Here is a 22,050-nt window from a genome sequence, read left to right as displayed (position 1 = left end):
CAAATTGAAACTGAATCCATAAGAAATAACCCCTTATTCCATGTTCCTGGTTCTTTCTAAGACTTTTGAAAAGACACGGATGGCAGATAGTGTGAGGTTGCGGTCTCTGGCAAGTTCCAGAGCTGTGCCTACTGTGACATGAATAGTGATCCTGCACTTTACACCAGGGATCAACTGCACGCCGTTTTGTGGTAAGTCCCTGTACCTTTGGGCAGCTGGAAGGCTCTTGTATAACCGCTGGAAAGACGGGCTGTAGGCCTACTGTACCCATCCCCCAGGCTTTCCTGAAGGATTTCCGCCAGTCCTTTGTTGCAGTCTCACATTTTCTGCCACCCAGTGTGGTAGAACTAATCTCCATCTGGAAGATTTTTGGAGTAATTGGTACCAATATACTTTTCCAACTGTGTAATTACTTTAATATGACTCTCTAGGATGCTTGCTTCTGGATAAGAACTTGTTATGATAGCCTACTAAGAGAAACTGTGCTGCCGGAGACACTGACGGACAGAGGAGTAAATTGACCTGTTCACCAGGGAGGTGTTTAACATTTTTCACCAGAGGCCGCTTAGAGGCTATTTATGGAGCAATTTTGGTTTTGTTGCTTGTGCTATGGCTGTTGTCTTTTAGTGAGTGTGGCTTTTATGTGCATTTCAAAGGAATTCTTTGGTCTTAAGAACAAAATGAGATTATTACTATAAAGGAGATACCTCCTTTTCCATCTGCTGTGATACAGATGGTGTCAAATACCTTTAAAAACTGAATCAAATGTATTTAAGTAGATGAATAGAAATCTCTTTTTCCTGTTAAAAGATCATGTTTGGAAGATAGGTTCAACACCTCCAAATATGTTAATCCTGTCTAAAGCAAACAAAGAAATATGCACAAAACAGCATGCAGTTTTTCTCCTTTATTTTTGTATACATCTGCTAGATAGATATCTTGGTTTTGCAAAGACTCTTGTCTGAAAAATCTGCTTCTTTCTGAGCCTGGACCATGGGATCGATGACTTGACTGGTAAGAACTGTCCTAAAAAGGAGCCTTCTAGTCTAATGCCAAGCCTACACTAGGACTAAATTCAGCTCCTGAATGCCTTGAAGAGATGTTTGTTGCTTAATCATAATTTGTAATTAAAATGTATAAGGAATGTTTTGTGATCAAATTCTTCATCAGAATTTGATTCTTAATATCTATGCTAGGGGAAAAAAAAGTCTAAAAGACTATTCTCTGGAATGCTGGCTATAATTGGGTGCTGAGCTTAGGGATGTTAATTTTCTTGTGCTCCTTTCCTTCTCAGTTTGTAGAAGCAACACGCATTACTTTTGTAATTAAAAAATATCTTACTTCCTAAGAAGAAAAATTTAAAAATACCTATTTTGTCCTTATGTTTTGAAACCTCCAGCTGTATCACTGAGCTTGAGAGCTCACAGTCTTGCAGTTGTTACCAAAGTAGACTGGGGTCTGCTTGCCCGATGTGCAGCAAAGCTGACCCACTGACGGGGCTGTGGTGAAAGAAAGTACAGTGTTTACTGCAGGGCGCCAAACAAGGAGAATGGGCAGCTTGCGCTCAAAAGACATGAGCTCCTCGATGGCTTTTCAGGAAGGGTTTTGAAAGACATTGAGGGGAGAGAGACACAGGGTGCATGTTCAGCTCATGCCCAGTTCCCTGGTGGGTTGATGGTGAGCAAATAGTGATGTTTCAGGAATCTCAGCCATCAGTCTTCTGGTTCCAACCAGTCTGGGATTTATGTGTACTGGTGGTCAGCATGCAGCTAACTTCTTCCACCTAGTGGGGGTTTTAATATCTGCACAACAACTCAAGGACATGGCTCAGGATATTATTTACAGCCCTGAGGAGGAAATAAAATAAAGGTCTTTGTCTTTGTTGTATGACTTAGCTATTTGTCTTGCTTGACTATTTTCTCACTTCTCTAATTAAATCTGCTTTGTAACCAAAGAGCAAATTTAAAGCTTTTCTACAAACGAGAGGCAGGGGCGGGGATAAGATGGAGGTCTATCCCTGGGGTGGTCCTGCAGGGTCTTACTCGGTTTCACTGTCGTAATTGCATCTGTTTATCATGGACCGCATAGACTGCAGTGCAGTGGAGCCCCTTGCAAAGTCAGGAAGATTCTGGACTACCCAGATTGTTCATTTAGAGCTAGCATAAACAAAATGCTCTTATGATTGGCTTAACTGTCTTGTCAGCTGTGATACGATTCATTCCACTGGCCACTCTTTAAAAAAAAAAACACACAAAGCCCCCTGATTCCTCTGGGTAACAGTTAAGCACCAGTCACCAATACCAACTGGAAGACCTATTGTTGCTGAGATGGATAGTGATTTTAGCCCCTGTGGATTTTCTCACTTGCTTTTATGTAAGCCCAAGGCATCAGGTTCACTTCCTGCTCCTGGGAAGCTCTGTTCAATTGTTGCCTACACTTTTCTCCACCAATACTGCTGCCAAAAGTTAATGAATATTTTTTTTTTCTTTATTTAAAAGCCTGGAACAGGACTGAGATAGGAGTACTGAATATTATATATCGCTCTGAATGTTTTCACTCTAATCCAATTTTCAAATTTTAGACCTTAAAATAACAAATAAGTTTGTAGTCTTGTACTGTAGAGTCATATTTGAAATTGGATCTAGTCTTCAGAAAACAATGCCACTGTAGCTATTAATATAATAGAAATGATTGTACTCATTCTCTTACTGAGGAGACACATCTTTCTTATTGATGGCGGAAGGCACTTAAGAACACAAGTTTTCTGGATCTCTTGTTAAGTGGCACGACTTATTGTTACTATTATTGACTTGGTCCCTGAGGTGAGAATGCCTCCGGGAATTACAGCAGTTGCAGTTTCCTAGCATCTGTGGAAAGATGATATATGGAGGGAAGGAAGGAAGTTGTGGGCAAAAACCGCTGCTGAAGCCGCCATTGCCAAGTGATACAGAGCTGAGTCGTTCAGAAAGCTGATCTGTCATAGCATTATTCTTCCATCTGTGTTCACACAGGAATGAAACAGAGTAAGGCTTGCGAGAAGTCCCTGAATCTGCCCATTGACCTAGACAAAGGCTTACTTTCCTGTACCTCTTCTCTCCCCTCCCCTCAACCTGGAGTAGTAGTTTCTCCTTCCATTCCCATCTGAACAGAGGCAGGTTTTCTTCTTTAGTCCCTTCAAGGCTGTGTCTGTGGAGGGCAGGCTTGTCTACAGGCTCGAGGAGTGAGCGTAGATGCCTAATTCCCTTCTCAAGCCTGTACGCCAGAATCTGAGGCTGCCTTCTTTTACTCCAAGTTCTCCAAGTCACTAAGATGGCAGTGCAGTGATCTTGTTTGTTCAGGCAGCAGAATCACATGTCAGGGTGATAAATATGTATGAAACCCTGTTTAGTTCATTTTAAAGGCACCGAGGCGAATGCTGCTGTCGCATCCATTCAGGTGAAGACTTGTTCTCCTGTGGCAGGGAGACCTTGAAATATGTTCTTCATTAAGCTGGCTCGACCAGTGGCCCTCTTGGCTTTTAGTTTTTCAGGGCTATTAATGCTGAGCAGAAAAATTGGCTATCACCTAATAGCTAACAGAACATTTGGGGCGAAGTTGAGTTGTGGGTTTTTTTTTTTTTTGTCGTCCTCGTTGTTGTTTTTCATTCCACATTATCTGACTCTCAGCTGTGTGTGTTCTTTGTTTCTTTTCATGGAACAGGGGGCTTATACATTGTGTTCACGATACATCTGCAGAGGGCTTCTGGGATGTGTTTATTGCATTTTAAATGCCACAACCACCAGAGGCCAAATTATAAGGCAGCATTTTCCTGGTAGCAGCATGCCAGAAATCTCTCAGTCCAACGTAATTTGCATTATGATTAGAAAATACAATAAACTTGAGGCAATTCTTTTAGTCTTCACAAATCACTGAGGGTTTGTTTTTTTTTTTTCCAAAATGTGTGTAGTATGTTACCATTGTGGCTGGAGTTAATGTGCCAGCCTGGATTCCCCAAAGTACAAGAGCAAGGGTCAGGGCTTAGCAGCTTTCCAGGTTGACTTCTTTGACAAAATATGGAGAAATGCAGGTAGAAAGTAAAAGTAGGAGAAGGAAATGAAAAATACTGAGATGAAGCTGGAATGAGAAGTTGCTTTACTCACTAGGGTAGGGGTAAGTAAGCATTGTTATTTCTAGTTGAAAAGGTGAATCTTGGAGATTGAAAGACTTGTCTGCACTGTAGATGGACTTGAACCATTGCTGGAAATGCTGTGCAAATGATTTTAAAGCTTTGCAGTTAGAAATGTTGCAGTGTTCTGCATTTCTTGGGTAATTTTTTTTTTTTTTTCATTTTAAAAAGTTTACAGTCAGCCCAGTTATTAATTACCTTAAAATACAGAGAGATATCCTACTACTAATTATCTTTACTTTCCTTTTTCTTTTTTCCTTTTAATTTATGATAAGGTCTCAGCTTTGAGTACATTCTTTCTTTGGGTTAAATATTCTCTACTCCTCAAAGAAGAAAGGGTTAATTTTTACAAAATGGATTTTTTTTTTTGCAGGTTGAGTCCAGAGCCTCAAGAATTCCTTTATCTTATTCATGGAGCATCTTTTTTTCAAACCTTCCTCCTAACTAGATTTTTTTCAAAGGTGTTAATATTTTAAGCAGCATGCTGCTGCTGCTGCTGCTGCTGCTGCTGAAGTAGCTTCAGTTGTGTCCAACTCTGTGTGACCCTATGGACTGCAGCCTACCAGGCTCATCTGTCCATGGGATTTTCCAGGCAAGAGTACTGCAGCATGATGCTATTAGGAATCAAATCTAGGAAGGTCAGACTTAGCCCCTGAGGTGTTCTAAGTGGGCAGGAAGCCTCATGTACTGGAGCCCTCCACTCAGGTGAGAGCTTGTCCTCAGTTTTGAGGAGGCTGACGAGAAAATAACATCCAAAAAATTCTGGAAGGGCCTACCAATTTTTTTTCCTTGCAAAAGTTAGGTATACTTTTTCCCTTTTTGAAAATCACAATTAGTTAATTCAGGCAAGCTTCACTGAAGATAAGTGGAAGGATTAACAAGATCATGAAGAACTGCTGGGGGGAGATCTGGGGAAGGTGGAAATCGAGAGGAGACCCAGCACCCAAGGCTCCCTTTTTCCTGAGCACATTTGCTAGTTATTTGTAACAGAACAGCTAAGAAGCTGAATTGTGCTTTTGGCAGTTGTGTAGAGCTGGGGTTTCAGAAGTCCGAGCTCAGGGCTGGCTAAAGGTGGGGACAAAGATAAATCACCCCCGCTTTAATCTGGAATCATGAAGAGCTATACCGTCGGAAAAGAGTGAACCTTTTTTTTTTTTTTGCTTCATTTGGATGAATCAGAGAACACAAAACTTTGGTTTTGGATTAAGGCAGACCGTGCTCATCCCAGCCTGAAGGAGGGGGAGTGTACATGATGCTTAGCGTGTGTGGGAAGGCTCTGTGGGAGGCGTCTTTGGAGCTGTCCCAAAGTTCCAGAAATTTGGAGGAAACGGCTTCAGGTACTCTAGGCAGAGGATACAGAATGATCAGGACTGGGCTTGGGGTGCAGTGGCTCTTGTTAGTGGGTGACCAGCAGGACATGGGGTCTGGAAGCCCCTGGACCAGAGTGATCTCCGGACATGTTTGCCCAGGATGATGGGTTTCTTTTTTATTTTTTTGATGTGGACGATGTTTTAAAAGTCTTTGTTACGATATTGCTTCTGGTTTATGCTTTGGTTTTTTGGTCGTGAGGCATGTGGTCTTTAGCTCCCTGACTAGGGACCAAAGCTACACCCCCTGCGTTGGAAGGTGCAGCCTTAACCACTGGACTGCCAGGGCAGTCCCTTCAGGTTTTAAAATGTGGGTTGTTTTTTTTTTCCTCTAGGAAAAGAGTCTTTAGAAAAAGACATAAGGTTGGCCTTTAATCATAGTTGCCAGCACCACTCTCTGTGCTGAGATTCATCATTGTCAGATGCCTGGACCCTGAAGGCATTTGTGTGTGCAAACCTTAGGCTGTCCCTGGGGCTGAGTGTGAAAGTATGGGGAACTTGCATGGGGACTGGATCGAAGGTGGACTTGAACATCGTAGCGATGAGTTTGGGCTTACTCTGCAGGAATGAGGGAGCCATTGTAAGGTTTTGAGCAGGGTGTTGAATGAATAGAAAACCCTACTAGTTTAGTTCAGCGTGATCTACACACTGGACCTGGGGTATCGATTAGGAGCTTTGGCGGTGGCCCAGTGAAGAGGAGTAAAAGACTTGAGCCGGAGCACAGAAAGCGCAGGATGTGTTGGACAGCTGTTCTGGGGGCTGACTTAATGCCACTTGGTAACTGATGAGATGTGAGATATTGACTGAGAATAACAGTGCCAGTAACAGAAGGGGGAAGGAGGTGGGCTTAAGTCTGGGCCCAGGAGGCGTTTAGTGGTGATGCGCTGAATTGAAGGTGGGAAGTTGATTTTCTGCTCAGCAGAGCTGTTCAGATTGGTTTAGAGACTCAATATTGTGAGAGACAGTTCTTTTTTTCAAAACCTGTGTTAACTACTTGGAACAATAAGTCCCCTACACATGAACCTTTAAGCTGCAAACTTTAAAAGATGTGAATGTTTGTTCACTTGTTCATTCACGTGAGTTAGTTCTCATGTCTAGGGTACATTGTCACACACATGCTTCCTCTACAAGTGGTCGTGCTTTTGTGTACTTGCTGTACAGTTCTGTATAGAGTACAGTATCTTTATTTCAAGCCAAAGATGTCTGGAAGCAAGGATAAAAGCAGCACTATATAGCTGATTGTGTTAGGTACCTAGGCTTACTTGGTCAAATTGGACTTAAGAACACGCTCTTGGAACAAAACTCGTTCACATGTAGGGGGCTTACTGTGTTAACTACATGACAATTATTTTTGGCAATCCAGTGATTTAATGTAGTCACTGTTCTATGGTGGCCTTTACTTGGCTTAGTGCAGATGGCTCTAATTCTTGGTAGTTGTCAATAAATGAGGGATGTTGGTTGCAAAACTGCAGGTTGTACAGAGAATGGTTAGCATTGACTGGTGTAAATAGAACTGGGGGCATCTTGCGTTTATCCTCGAGTTGAATCGAAAAAGCTGAGTCCGGGGCTGGTGGCAAGAAGGCGTGCCTCCCTTGGCTCTGGGTGGACTAACAACAGGCCCAGACTTACAAACACACTTCGCCAAGCCTGGGATTTGGCAAACCTGCTGCATGCTGGGTGGGTGGGCTGGCGTAGCAGCCAACCTTCACGTGTGCCTGCAGTGGTGCCTGTACCTGCTGGCGAAGGTTTTGCCCAGAATAAAAGCCATTCAGTGAAGAGTTTTGGAATCTCTGATATAAGAAGCCTGGTTCACTGAAAGTGGCTCCAGAAAACTTTGGAAATTATGAGAAAGACAACAATTATTGGTAATTCAGTGATGCTTAAGGCTAGTCTGTCGTTAGATCAACTTAATGCTGTACTCATGTTTTTTAATGGGCTGGAAATTGGCTTTGGGATTTCATATGTGAGTGGATACAATGAGAAAATGCTCACATTTGAGTGCTTAGAATTTTCCAGGTTTGTAGTTGTGTTTTTGCATATGGCTTTTTCACTTATTTTAATATATTTTTCATGCTGAATCCCAAGGAGCAGATCTTTATTTATATAACCCTAATTCCATTGTAAATGTGCTGCTGTGGATCGTCAGTTATGTAATTTCCATTCTACAAGGTTTTTTTGTTGTTAATGGTGCAATATATTGCACAGTTAAGAGTTCTAAAGCTCTTCCATAATCTGTGAGATTGACTTTGTAAGTATATTTACAGGAAATGCTGATTCTGACAACAAATTTTAATCTACCTAAGCATTTTACTTTAGATATATTAAAGGCAAGCAAGTGAGTTTTTTTTTTTTTCCAAGCACATTAATAGAATTTACTTGCCTGTTTACTTCTCAGTTTGATTTTTGTTCCAGTTTAGGATCTCTGACCTGATTAGTAAGATTAAGAATTGCTTACGACGTTTAGACCTTTGATTAAAAATTTAAAATCATGTCTTAAATTTTATACCCATCTTGAAGATGCTACTCAGAAATGAACCTGGAGTTTAGTTTTTCTGATAGGTCCTGAAAGGTAAAAGTGAAAGTGTTAGTCACTCAGTTGTGTCTGACTCTTTGTGACCCCATGGACCATAGCCCACCAGGCTCCTCTGTCCATGGGATTCTTCAGGCAAGAATACTGGAGTGGGTAGCCACTCCCTTTTCCAGGGAATCTTCCCAACCAAAGGATCCAACCTGGGTCTCCTCCACTGAAGGCAGATTCTTTACCACTGAGCCACCAGGAAATCATCTCTGATATGTCCTGGGTCACCTAAACCAGTCTTCCTTTTATGGTTTTTGTTTATGGTGTCATGGACTACAGCTTTAACACAGGCAGGTGGAGGGAATTCCCTGGCAGTCCAGTAGTTAGGGCTTCATGCTTCCACTGCATGGGGTGTGGGTTCTGTCCTTGGTTGGGGAACTAAAATCCTGTATGCCGTGAGGCGCAGCCAAATAAAAAAACTGAAATAAAATAGATGGATTCAGGGTGTTGGTTCAAGTCCTGTTGGGGCCAAATAGCTTGAATTTACATGGTATCTGTTTGAAACAAATAATTTCTGAAATTTTCTCAGGTTCATTGTCACGAGGAAAACTCTGTGGTTGTTAATTCCTCACTATCTCTTTCTCTGCCCTCTCTTCTTGCCCATCTTAACTCTCTTTTCGTGATTGTTCTGGGGGGTTGTTTTGTATTTCTTGCTGTGTTTCTCTTTTTCTTGGTGGTTTCTTGGTTCCAGGGAAGAACCAGACTTTCTGTGTCTAGTGTTCTGTTTGGAACACTAACTCTGTGCCCTGCCCCTAGATTGCCTGTCATCCGAGAGATGACAGAACAAAACAGGCAGCACTCCAGGTCTGTCTTTGGGGGATGTTGAAAACTGTGAGTGTTTGGCTGAGTTATATCTGAGGATGGCTTGATATTTTCCAAACGCTTCGTATAACCCAGGGACCTCGCTTGAGTTCTGGTAACAACAGCTTCACCATCACATTTTCCTTTGGGTACAGCTCTTGAAAGGAAAAAGCCTTTTAAAATTGAGAGCTTTTATAGATTTCATTACTAGCTGAATCAGTATTCTTAAAGGAAATACCTTATCAGTTACTGACGGTATCAGCCCATCTGTCTGTATATGAGTCTTTTCCTCTAGGACAATGAGAATCTTACCTTTGCTCAGATTAATATTCTGTGACAAATTGCTGCCTGGGTTGGGGGAGAGATTTTTTGACATTAGATTGCATCCTTTATTGTTTTGGGCTTCCCTGGCAGCTCAGATGGTAAAGAATCCACCTGCAATGCAGGAAACTCAGGTTTGATCCCTGGGTTGGGAAGATCCCCTGGAGAAGGAAATGGCTACCCACTCCATCCAGTATTCTTGCCTGGAGAATTCCATGGACAGAGGAGACTGGCAGGCTATGGTCCATGGGGTCGCAAACAGATGGACACAACTGAGCGATTTCTCTTTATTATTTTAATTTACTTAAGAGCACAAGTATAACACTAAAAAAAAGGGAAGAAGGAGGCTCTTTGAAATAAAAGTGGCAGCAGTTGAAAACATATTGGAGAGATTTCCCTGGTAGTCCAGTGGTTAAAAATCCACCCTGCAATGCAGGGGACGCAGGTTTGATCCGTGGTCGGGGAACTAAGATCCCACATGCTGTGGAGCAACTAAGCCCGTGTACCACAACTCCTGAGCCCGTGTACCACAACTCCTGAGCCCGTATACCACAACTCCTGAGCCCGTGTACCACAACTATGGAGCCCGCGCACCACAACTAGAGAATCCTTGTGCAGTGAAAAGTCACGCATGATGCAGCAAAGATCCTGCGTGCCACAACTGAGAATGGTGCAGCCAATATTTAAAAAAAACATATTGGAGGAAAACACATCTAATATTTAAAGAAAACTATGCAAAAAGTTTAAAAGTTTTAAGACAGAAATTCATTTTTCTAAAACCAGTAGATATCATTTAAGCTTAGCATTCATAAACTATTTTAGGGCAAAGATAAGGTCTTAACTATAGATTTCACTCCCTTCTGCCTCTACTGTGCAGGTGGAAGACACACCACACAGGTGATTTTTGTAGAATGCAAGAGTCAGATGAAGATGTACTTGTTCTGCTTTTTTTCCCTCATAACTGATGCCTGTCCCATTGGGAGTCTTTGTGTCTGAAATGCTGAGAACTGTTCTCAGTCTCTGACCATTCCTCTTAGTTCTTTTAATTACTGCTTGATCTTCCAGAACCTGAATTTTAATGAGCTAGCTAAAAATAGACTTGTCACTGTAAGCACCTCTTCACATCTGCTTGCTTTCTGAGTCCCTGCAAGGTTGACCAGCTCTTTTGGAGTTGCATATAAAAAACAGTCGGAGGAAACCCAGCATCTGTTTAGTCAAGGTTTCCCATGTTGAAAGACAATGTCAGATTTTGAACATTTTGTTTTCTTTTTAAACACCAAGTATGGTACTTTTTGGAGAAGGCAATGGCACCCCACTCCAGTACTTTTGCCTGGAAAATCCCATGGACGGAGGAGCCTGGTGGGCTGCAGTCCATGGGGTCGCTAAGAGTCGGACAAGACTGAGCGACTTCACTTTCACTTTTCACTTTCATGCGTTGGGGAAGGAAATGGCAACCCACTCCAGTGTTCTTGCCTGGAGAATCCCAGGGACGGGGGAGCCTGGTGGGCTGCCATCTGTGGGGTCGCACAGAGTCAGACACGACTGAAGCGACTTAGCAGCAGCAGCAGCATGGTACTTTCAGAGCAATGGAAATTGTTTCAAATGAGGAGATGATTAAGTATAACCTTTGGGGTATTTAGGCCCACTGAGCTCTCTCTTTTGTCCAGTGCACCCTCTACGGGTTCACAAAGAGACATAGCTTTCCCTGGGCGCACATCCACGTCTGTATTTAGCCATTTAACCTTCCGAACGCCAGGGCCGCACTAGGCACTTGCGGACGGAAGAGTGTTCAGGCAGCCCCTCAGGTTTGCTCAGGATCTGGTAGGAGGACTCTGGTTTAGAGTTTAGAGCATGGTTTGGGCCCCAGGCTCTGCCACGTTCCAGCTGAATTACCTTGGTCTGGTAACCTGTTTTATTACAGTAGATATGGGGGTTGTCATGCTTGCCTAACACAAGCATGGTATGCAGCACCTGCCTGAAGAAATGGTTTTGGAGGTAGAATTAGGGAGCAGTGGTCATCTTAGACCTCAAAATCAAACTGTGTGCTTCATTGTTTTTAATAGCTTTTGCTTAATTTGCCTATGGTTCTGAAAAATCAGGCCCTGTGGCTCATTCCTATTCCCCTACTATGAATCAACAGCCCCTCCCAACTGAGAACATTGTAAATAAGGCACAGTGATTCATGAGAACCCCAGTTGTGTGTCACTGAATTTCTTTTATTTTCTTTTGAAGTTTGGAGTACATTTTTTTTAAGATTTCTTTTGTAATAGCACCATAACCTTATCTTTTAATTGCATAAATAAGAGGCTTTCCCTCTTGGTTTTCAGAAAAAATGTAGAAGGTGTGAGGTTGGTGTCATTGCAAGAAGTTAATTATTCGTACTGATTTTTGCCAAGTATGCTTACTAGTACACTCGTAAATAGCATTCAGAATACTTGACCAGGTATTTTTGGTGATTGTAACTTCTCTTCCCTCTCTACATACATTGTATGAATGCAAGTAAATGGCGTGAATGCAGGTAAACTGTAATTCATTTAATAAAAACTGACAGTTGCAAATTTTCTATTTTTTAAATAATTTTTATGGCCAAGGTATAAAAATTTTCAAGTCTCCAAGGGTTATATATGGGCTGAAAAGTGCGTTTCCTTCCTTTCCTCATCCCCAGTTCTTCCCTACAGAGATGACCACTTACATGTTCTTCAGAATTTAAATAGGCATTTCATCATGGTTTGATGTTCTGATATACATATATATACATACACGCATATGTATATGTGTATATACACACACACACATACATGTGTACATGCATACAGACAAGTGCCTCTGATTATGCACTATAATTTTTGGTTATAAGTTAGAAGAATCAGGAGCAGGTTGTTAGGTGTACATTTGGATATACGAGCAGAAATGAGTAAGGTAAGTTTTATGATGACCTCCTATACTTGGTTTAACCAGCTTTTAGAACCAGCATTATCATGGCTTTTGAGTGTCTTGATTTCCACATCTGTGTTTTTTTTTTCATTTTCCAGTTGCAGCATGAGAAAGCTGAACTAGAACAGCATCTTGAGCAGGAGCAGGAATTCCAGGTCAACAAACTGATGAAGAAAATTAAAAAACTGGAGAATGATACCATTTCTAAACAGCTTACCTTAGAACAGGTAAAAATGTATGGTTCTCTCTCTGTATCCTTAATTAGGATAGTTCTTTTTTTTTTTTTTTCTCTCATATCGACTGTTCTTTCAAACTTTAAAAGGTCCTGTGGAATATCAGTGAAAAACATTTTTCACCTTTGTCTTCACACAGTGGGGACTTCTATCTGAAGCATGCCTTGACAGTTCTGCAGAGCACATCCTTACTCCCTCGTGCTCTTTTGTTCTTTTCAACCACAACTAATAAGGTTTCGAGAGATATGTTGTGATGTACTGATTTATAGGCCGGAAATGTTAGGTTCCTTTTGCAAAAGAGGGAAGAATATGTTTTGAACCACAGGATCCCTTCTGTGAAAGTTCTTGAGACAGTGAGACTGTGGAGCAAAAAGTTCTCCTTCAAGGGTTCTTCAGAACAATTAGCATTTTTGTCTTTGAATTATTAGCAGCCTTGTATGAACCTTGTCTTTTCCCACCTAGATTTATTGATATAGGTATAGAGTCCTAGACTCGGTCACTCATCCTGGTTCAGCCACTAATTCGTTTTGTGACCTTGCATTAACTTCATCAACTTCGCGGGGGTCCAAGTTTTCCATGTGTAAACAAGAGAAGCACAAGCTCCAGTCAGGAGTGGCGAGCTTAGAAAGGTGTGAAAGGTAGAAAGCAACGGTGCACCGTCCGTCTGTGTGTCGCCCTTGGTAGACATTTGCCTTAGGAGGCCAGGCTGGTCCTTATCTGCCAACCCAGAATCGTGGCCCACCATTATCCGTCCTGCCGGCTGGTGTGCCAGGCAGAGGTTCCTGTTGTCTCCGGCCCAAGTGCCCCTAATGCTAATTTATTTAGCATTTATTAGCATAATTTATTTAGTATTCCCACACTAATTTATTTTCCTGAAGTTGGAAGAGATCAAGCATAATGTACTGCTTGCTACCTGGCTTCCATGTAAAATTCAGTGTATTGACATTTTCTAGCTCTTCATGATTTGGATCCCAATTATCATTTTGATGATTTGGCCAAGGCTTCTGTGCAAAGTTGTCTGATTTATCGCAACTTTAGCATCTTTCATACATGGAGCTTAGTCCATGCTAACTGGTTTTTGAATCACCCTTAGGACCATTCTCATTTCATCACTGTACATGAGACTGAATCTTTGTGGGATTATCAGGTGTAAGAGAAAGTGAGAGTTTATTTTATACTAATTGAACTGACTTTTATGTTTTTGTATTATTCTTCTATCTACCTATATCAAAGGATGCGTTACAGTGATTTCCAAGACTTTGGATAATGCTCTTGAAATTTTTTTTCCATTCCTTCTAGGTTAAAGAACAAAAAAGTTCCATTTCCATGGGCTGGCTATTTTGCAAAAATCCAGAGTAATCTAGTCCTACTATTCCTCTTTGGAATTCAGATGCAGTTTCCAAATTTAGAAGACTCCTCCACCTCTCACAGCTTAAAAACATCTTGTTCCGAAGTTCTCCTGTTTAATTTCCAGGATAGATGGTAGCCAGTTCCATTCACATTAGTTTTGAAAATTCTTGTGTAAGCCCCTGACGTCCCACAAACTTGTTACTGGTAATTGTTAATCAAGATGTAACCAAGTGGCCAAGTGGAATCCTCACCCTGGTTGGCATTGTGAGAACTTTACTTGGTCGGCACCTTCTCTGTGTTGGCTGTCAGTAACGGAAGCAGCTTCTGCCTTTTATTTGCTCATAGGTCCCAGAGGAGACTTTGGAACCCTGACCCCCAAAGTTTAGCTGTGGCCACAAGGTGGAGTAGTGGCCTAGTCCGAAAGAGAAGGGAGAAAGGATGGATGGCTTCCCCGTGTTAAGGCTCATTGGAAACTTCAGTAACTAAATGCTTTGAAAACTAGGCACAAGTTATACCTTCTTCCCAGTTAATGATTTAGTCCATTGTAAGACTCAACACTAAAGAAATGGATTTCCACAATGGAGCGTGTACACTGTAAAGTCCTTAACTGGAAACTTAACTTCAGATGTGGGATGAAGTGAAAAAAAAGTGAAAGTGTTTGTGGGATATCAAGTCTGTGTTTTTTTTTAATTAAAATTTTTTTTATTGGAGTATAGTTGATTTACAGTGTCGTGTTTCAGGTATACAGCACAGTGAATCAGTTACACATACCTCCACTCTTTTTTAGAGTGTTTTCCCATTAGAGGTCATTACATCAAGTCCTTGTTTTAATTAAGATGGAGAAATGTAACATCATCATAAAACATTGCCCCCTTTCTTTTGGGTGTGTCAAGGATGATTAAATGTTGGGGATTTCACTCTATTTTGTTTAGCTACGAGTAATTTTAGTCTGTGTTTGGAGAGAACGTTTCTGTTCTACAGTAGAAACAAGTCTCGTCTGTGTTTCCATGGGTGTGCTCTGACCCTCTCTTGTGGCCATCTTTTGGGATTGTCATCTGTATTATAATATATACTATATATGTCATAGTCTGTATAATATAATATATCCTATATTAAAGTTACTATAAGAAGAGCCAAGACAGGTGTTATATTACTCAATATGAGGATATATATGTGGTCATGCCTTTGCTCTTCTCTCTGACAACCCATTTTTAGAACTAAAAGCTATTTGAAGGCATTTATCCTTTGGGTCTGGTGCCTTAGCTCTGCTTTGTTGAAGAGTTTAAATAAAGTGTGGATTTGGACAGGTTACTGGAGAGCTGTCATTTGTACTTCAGAAGGCAGTGTAGGGTCGGGTGGGTTCAGGGCATGGGTAATGGACTTGGATAGACCCAAGCCCAGCCTTGCTGCAGGAGCAAGGAAGTGTGAGGAGACGGAAATGGGAACGCTACGCAGTGAACAGTGGATAGAGGTTCTGCATGGCGAAGAGGTCCTGAGAACACAGAGAAGATGGCGAAGACGTAAAGTTGAATCCGTCTTCTTTGTTACTGGGCAGGGGAAGAGATGGGGTTTCGACAGTCTGCACACGCGGTGTCTTTGAGGGCATACCCTTGCCTTTAAAGTGCGTGTCTTGCAGAGGCAGCCACGGAGCTGTACTACGACTCCTGCAGGCCTCAGAGTTGGAAGGTGCCCAAGTGGTTCCCTTCAGCCACTAGTCAACGTCAGGTGACTGCAGAAGTTTGAGAAGACCCCAGCTTCCAGGGGCAACACCCACTTCTCCCAGTGTCCATCACCATATATAACTTTATCCTAGAAGCAAGGCTTTAGAATGAATTTCAATCCTCAGCACGAAATTTCTTGTTGCTCTTGCTCTCTTTATGTATCTGTTTGTGGCTGCACTGGGTCTTCTTGCTGCGTAGGCTCTCTCTAGTCGAGGGGAGCAGGGGCTGCTCAGTCGCAGTATGCAGGCTTCTCATCGCAGTGGCTCTTCTCGTTGCAGCATTTGGGTTCAGTCGTTGTGGTGCACAGGATCAGTTGCTCCACGGCATGTAGAATCTTCCCGAACCATGGGTTGAACCTGCGTCCCCTGCATTGGCAAGTGGATTCTTAACTACTGGACTATCAGCAAAGTCCATTATTTTTTTGTTCACTTTTTAAAAAGGTAATAAGGAAACATTTAGCATATTTTAAGTTTCACAAATAAGAAAGGAACAGTGTCGCTTTCTAGCTCCTAGTACAGTGGTTCTGAGTGAAGAATATAAGACTGCCTCTCTGCCTTACTTGTCCAGCGGGTAATACAAGCCAGCTGATGTCACAAGCAGTCCACATACAATTCTGGTGCTGCTTATTTTTAGTGGCTGCAATGACTAATTCTAGTGAGTTGCACAGATCATCTGTTGTCCTCGTGACTTAGCAGCTAATTGAGTGGCTAGTGGCTTGTGTTCAGGTCTGCGTCTTTGATTGGTGGATTTTTTTTTTTTTAAGTTGGAATAAGATATTTCCTCAGTTCATGGGTAATTTGGGCATAGTGGGTTTAGTTAGAATTCCATTCATGCTGGCGGCTGCCCTGGCAGGCTCTGTTGCAGGAGCTCTTCAGAGAACAACCATGTTGCACGAGCCTTCATTTGCATTAAGGAGAGGAAACTTGGGGCCTCCCGGGTAAAGAACCTGCCTGCCAATACAGGAGACGCAGGTTCGACCCCTGGGTGGGGAAGATCCCTTGGAGAAGGGAATGGCAAACCACTCCAGTATTCTTGCCTGGAGAGTCCCAGGAACACAGAAACCTGGTGGGCCATGGCGTCGCAGAGTCCGACACGACTGAAGCTACTTAGCGCACACGCGTGCACAGAGGAAACTTAATGACCCCTGTGCATGTTTGAAGTTTGATTTCACAGACTCATCTCAAATTATGGAAGTCTTAAACTTTCTAAATTATAAGACTAATCCATTGCGCTTTCCAGAAAATGTGGAAAACCTAAACATGGAAGTAGAAACATGAAAAACATCACCTCGACGATAGTCCCCCCCAACAGCTGCTGTTCATATTCATCATCATCTTCCTTACCTTTGTCTTCTTTTTCCTCCAACAATAATGTTGTGAACAATGCACACTGTTGTCTAACACTAGTAATAACACTAATAATAATGTGTCTAACAATAGTAGAGAAAATTAGAAATACCAAGGGATAGTGTTGTTAACAATATATAGTGTTGTCTAACACTAGCAATAACACTAATAAGTGTCATCTAACAATAGTAAAATTAGAGATACCAAGGGAACATTTCATGCAAAGATGGGAACAATAATGGACAGAAATGGTATGGACCTAACAGAAGCAGAAGATATTAAGAAGAGGTGGGAAGAATACACAGAAGAACTGTACAAAAAAGATCTTTATGACCCAGATAACCATGATGCTGTGATCACTCACCTAGAGCCAGACATCCTGGAATGTGAAGTCAAGTGGGCCTTAGGAAGCATCACTATGAACAAAGCTAGTGGAGCTGATGGAATTCCAGCGGAGCTCTTTCAAATCCTGGAAGATGATGCTGTTAAAGTGCTGCTTTCAACATGCCAGCAAATTTGGAAAGCTCAGCAGTGGCCACAGGACTGGAAAAGGTCAGTTTTCATTTCAATTCCAAAGAAAGGCAATGCCAAAGAATGCTCAAACTACCACATAGTTGCACTCATCTCATGCACTAGCACAATAATGCTCAAAATTCTCCAAGTGAGGCTTCAACAGTATGTGAACCATGAACTTCCAGATGTTCAAGCTGGTTTTAGAAAAGGCAGAGGAACCAGAGATCAAATGGTCAACATCCATTGGATCATTAAAACAGCAAGAGTGTTCCAGAAAAACATCTGCTTCTGCTTTATTGACTACACCAAAGGCTTTGACTGTGTGGATCACAGCAAACTGGAAAGTTCTTAAAGAGATGGGAATACCAGACCACCTGATCTGCCTCCTGAGAAATCTGTATGCAGGTCAAGAAGCAACAGTTAGAACTGGACATGGAATAACAGACTGGTTCCAAATTGGGAGAGGAGTACGTCAAAGCTATATATTGTCACCCTGCTTATTTAACTTCTGTGCAGAGTACATCAAGCGAAATGCTGGACTGGATGAAGCACAAGCTGGAATCAAGATTGCCGGGAGAAATATCAATAACCTTGGATATGCAGATGACACCACCCTTATGGCAGAAAGCGAAGAGGAACTGAAGAGCCTCTTGATGAAAGTGAAAGAGGAGAGTGAAAAAGTTGGCTTAAAAGTCAACATTCAAGATCATGGCATCCGGTCCCATCACTTCATGGCAAATAGATGGGAAAACAATGGAAACAGTAAGAGACTTTATTTATGGGGCTCCAAAATCATTGCAGATAGTGGCTGCAGCCATGAAATTAAAAGATGCTTGCTCCTTGGAAGAAAAGCTATGACCAACCTAGACAGCATATTAAAAAGCAGAGACATTACTTTGTTAACAAAGGTCCATCGAGTCAAAGCTATGGTTTTTCCAGTAGCCACATATGGATGTGAGAGTTGAACTATAAAGAAAGCGAAGCTCCAAAGGATTGATGCTTTTGAACTATGGTGTTGGAGAAGATCCTTGAGAGTCCCTTGGACTGCAAGGAGATCAATCCAGTCAATCGTAAAGGAAGTCAGTCCTGAATATTCATTGAAAAGACTGATGCTGAAGCTGAAACTTTGGCCACTTGATGGAAAGAACTGACTGATTGGAAAAGACCTGATGCTGGGAATGATTGAAGGCAGGAGGAGAAGGGGACAACAGAGGATGAGATGGTTGGATGGCATCACCAACTCAATGAACATGAATTTGAGCAAGCTCTGGGAGTTGGTGATGGACATGGAGGCCTGGCATGCTGTAGTCCATGGCATGACAAAGAGTCCGACGTGACTGAGCAACTGAACTGAATAATAGTGCATTATAATTTGCTGCCCTGCTTTTAATTTTGTAAAGTAAAATATTACAACCTGTGTCTTCACATTTTAGACAAGGTACACAGCCAGACATAGTCACAGTAGACCCTGAAGTCAACTTGATGGGGATTTGTAGCAAATCTTTGAAGATGGGGGGGTCACCTGAAGGTCAAGTACAGACATCCTGTGCTGTTTTTGCTTAGTCATTCAGTCATGTCTGAATCTTGTGACCCTATGGACTGTAGCCTGCCAGGCTCTTCTGTCCATGGGATTCTCCAGGTAAGTATACTAGAATAGATTGCCATGCCCTCCTCCAGGGGATCTTCCCCACCCAGGGATTGAACCCAGGTCTCCCACATTGCAGGCGGATTCTTTACTGTCTGAGCCACCAGGAAAGCCCTACCTACTGCTTATCAGGGAGAGGTGGAGAAAAGCCTCAGAGCATACTGGAATATAAGTGAGAGTTTGTGGCTTGGTAGTAAACAAACCAGGGGCAGTGGTAGGTGGTACTCAAGGAGCTTCAGCAGGCTCTCTTTTCAGCTGATGTGTAATTGAGGAGCTGTCAGAGTGTGATGAAGCCAGCTGAGGGGCCTCCCCTCCACACCTGTGAGAGCAGACGTTGAGCTGTGTCAGGGACACAGATTAAGTCCCTCTGCAGGATATGAAATGAAGGAAGTCCTTCCTTAGGCCTTGTTTCAATTAAGTACCAAGACTGTGTTCCATCTTGTCAGGTATTATTTTGAAGCACCCAGATAACATTTGCCTTGTGCATCAGTTTGAATAGATGATGGCAGGGACAAAATTAAAAATGAGTTTTCTTTATAAAGAAAGAGGCACCTCACCATGATCCAAGCATGTATGTCCCTGGTCACGCACTGGTGGAAAAGCCGTTGCCTGTGAACTTGTAGGGCATGGGTGTGCTACGTACTGTAAGGGTAATAGAATCCAGAGATACTGTACTGAGACTTTCTAGTTGCTTGGAATTAGAATGGATGAAGTCAGTTCTTTATAACTTTAAACTTTTTATTTTGATTGGGGTATAGCCCATTAATACTGTTGTGGTACTTGGGAGTCACCCATGTATATACATGTGTCCATTCTCCCCCAAGCCCTCCTCCCATCCAGGATGGCACATGACACTGAGCAGAGTCCCATTGCTGTACAATGGGTCTTTGTTGGTTATCCATCTTCAATATAGCAGTGTGTGCATGACCTTCCCAAAGTCCCTAACTGTTCCTTCCCTCCGGCAACCATAAGTTCATTTCACGAAGTCCATTAAAAAAAAAAAAAAGTACAAGAATTTGGTGGGCAACTTAGAAAAAGTATTCTCCTTAGCTAAACATGTGTGGCAAATGGCTAAATCCTGTATCTATGTGTTACCCACCAATTCCTAATTTATCCCTCCCCCAACCTTCCCTCTTTAGTAATGATGTTTACTCTGTCTGTGAGTCTGTTTTTGTAAATAAGTTGATTTGTATCCTTTTTGAATTCTGCATGATACATGATATTTGTCTCTCAAAGAGGCTTATTTTAGATGATGAGCTGAAGGTAGCCCCTGATGTGACAGTGTATTTGCAGCGTGCACTGTGGTATGTGTTCTTTCCTGAGGATTTCTCCACTGCGTTCTTGATGTAGCAAAAAAACCCTGTATACCCAAGACTTTGAAACCTGCTTGCTTTCCACTGATGGTGATTATTTGGTAAAAGAGTCCCCTAGAATTATGAACCCACTATGCAAATTTGTATAATATTGCACTGATGTCAAAGTGATGGAAACTTAAGCCTGGAAACCATATAAATGACTAATTATATATGTATCTGTTTCATAAAAGACCTTGATTTTTCATTATCACTGAACAAAAGCAAAATTTATTGAGCTGGTAAACTATGAAAGTGTCACTTTTCATATATTAAATATTAATAAGGTATTACTATTGTCCTAAAGTTCTACCCATTTCAAAGAACAAATCTAGTTTTTATACAGATGCACAAGCTGTGGTAAAGAAGGTTAGTAACTCAAGGCTGTCTGGAAGATTCTCAGTCTTCCAGATAAGTAGCTGAGCCTTCAGTATAATTTCTCCTCTTAGAGTGTATGACGGAGAAGGCAATGGCACCCCACTCCAGTACTCTTGCCTGGAAAATCCCATGAATGGAGGAGCCTGGTGGGCTGCAGTCCATGGGATCACTAAGAGTCGGACACGACTGAGCGACTTCACTTTCCCTTTTCACTTTCATGCATTAGAGAAGGAAATGGCAACCCACTCCAGTGTTCTTGCCTGGAGAATCCCAGGGACGGGGGAGCCTAGTGGGCTGCCGTCTATGGGGTCGCATAGAGTCAGACACGACTGAAGCAACTTCACAGCAGCAGCAGCAGCAGCAACAGAGTGTATGAATTCATTCTGTGTTTTATGTATGTGAATTAATATCCTAAATTAGGAAATTGTTAATTTGTAATATTGTCTTCCCATTTTTTGTTATAAGCATAGTAAATGTTCATTAAAAAATTGTGTGGGGCGGACTTCCCTGGGTCCAGTGGTTAAGAATCTACCTGCCAATACAGGGGATTCGGATTCGATCCCTGGGTGGGGGACTAAGGAATGTGCCATAAGGAGCCACGCCTGTGAGCTGCAACTAGGAAGCCCAAAACAGCCAAAACACATAAATATTTTTAAAAATTGTGTGGGAGCAGGAAAAGATGTGATGATAAATTACCACCAATATTATTAATACTTTAACCCAAGGGCTAACCCTATTTATCTTGCTATTCTTTGTGATTTTTTTGTGTCTTTTTATCAGTATATATATTTTTTCTGTTCTTTTTTTTTTTTTTTGGCCACACTACACAGCATGTAGGATCACGGTTCCCTGACCAGGGACCATACCTGGGCCCTCAGCAACACAGTGGAGTCCTAACCACCAGACAGCAAGGGAATTCCCTTCTCTGTGTATTTCTGGTGTACACAGAACAGGCAGTTGTCATGGGCTGCCTTCCAAAATTGGGTTTTTAAGTCAAATGTTTGGAGTTCAAAATATATTTTCACATAGGAATGATGGTAATTTGGTGGTCAGACTAAAACTTTTCAAAGTAGATTGAGATGATCCACTAAAACCTTTCAAAATTCTGTAGTTGAGCACATGGTCATGCTACAATTCTCATCAGGCTTTTTTGCCAAGTATTCCTTCCCTGACCTCTGCGAGCATCCTGGTTCTCTCTAAGTGGGAAAATGCTCTCCTGAGAGAGAAGTGTGGTAATGTTGGAGCTGTCTTTTGGCTGCCCCCTGCTTTTTCTGCTTTTTGGGTGGTGAGTGTCAGTCCACTGAGAAGGACTGTGAATTCAAATGAGCCAGCTCTACTTTTATACA

The 22,050-nt window shown here is 42.0% G+C and overlaps 1 protein-coding gene across 1 annotated transcript in view; it reads left to right on the top strand.

Moving 5' to 3' along the window:
• CCDC6 (coiled-coil domain containing 6) overlaps positions 1-22,050 on the top strand; it is a 112,157-nt gene that overhangs the window by 57,176 nt on the left and 32,931 nt on the right. Inside the window, exon 3 of the mRNA XM_024986913.2 lies at positions 12,265-12,393. Coding sequence (XP_024842681.1) covers positions 12,265-12,393 — 129 coding nt within the window. The remainder of the gene's footprint in view (positions 1-12,264; positions 12,394-22,050) is intronic.

This window comes from Bos taurus, chromosome 28 (assembly GCF_002263795.3).
Source record: "Bos taurus isolate L1 Dominette 01449 registration number 42190680 breed Hereford chromosome 28, ARS-UCD2.0, whole genome shotgun sequence".
NCBI lineage: Eukaryota > Metazoa > Chordata > Mammalia > Artiodactyla > Bovidae > Bos > Bos taurus.
Note: the sequence above shows the minus strand (reverse complement) of the source record. Positions and strands in the feature narration are given on the sequence as shown.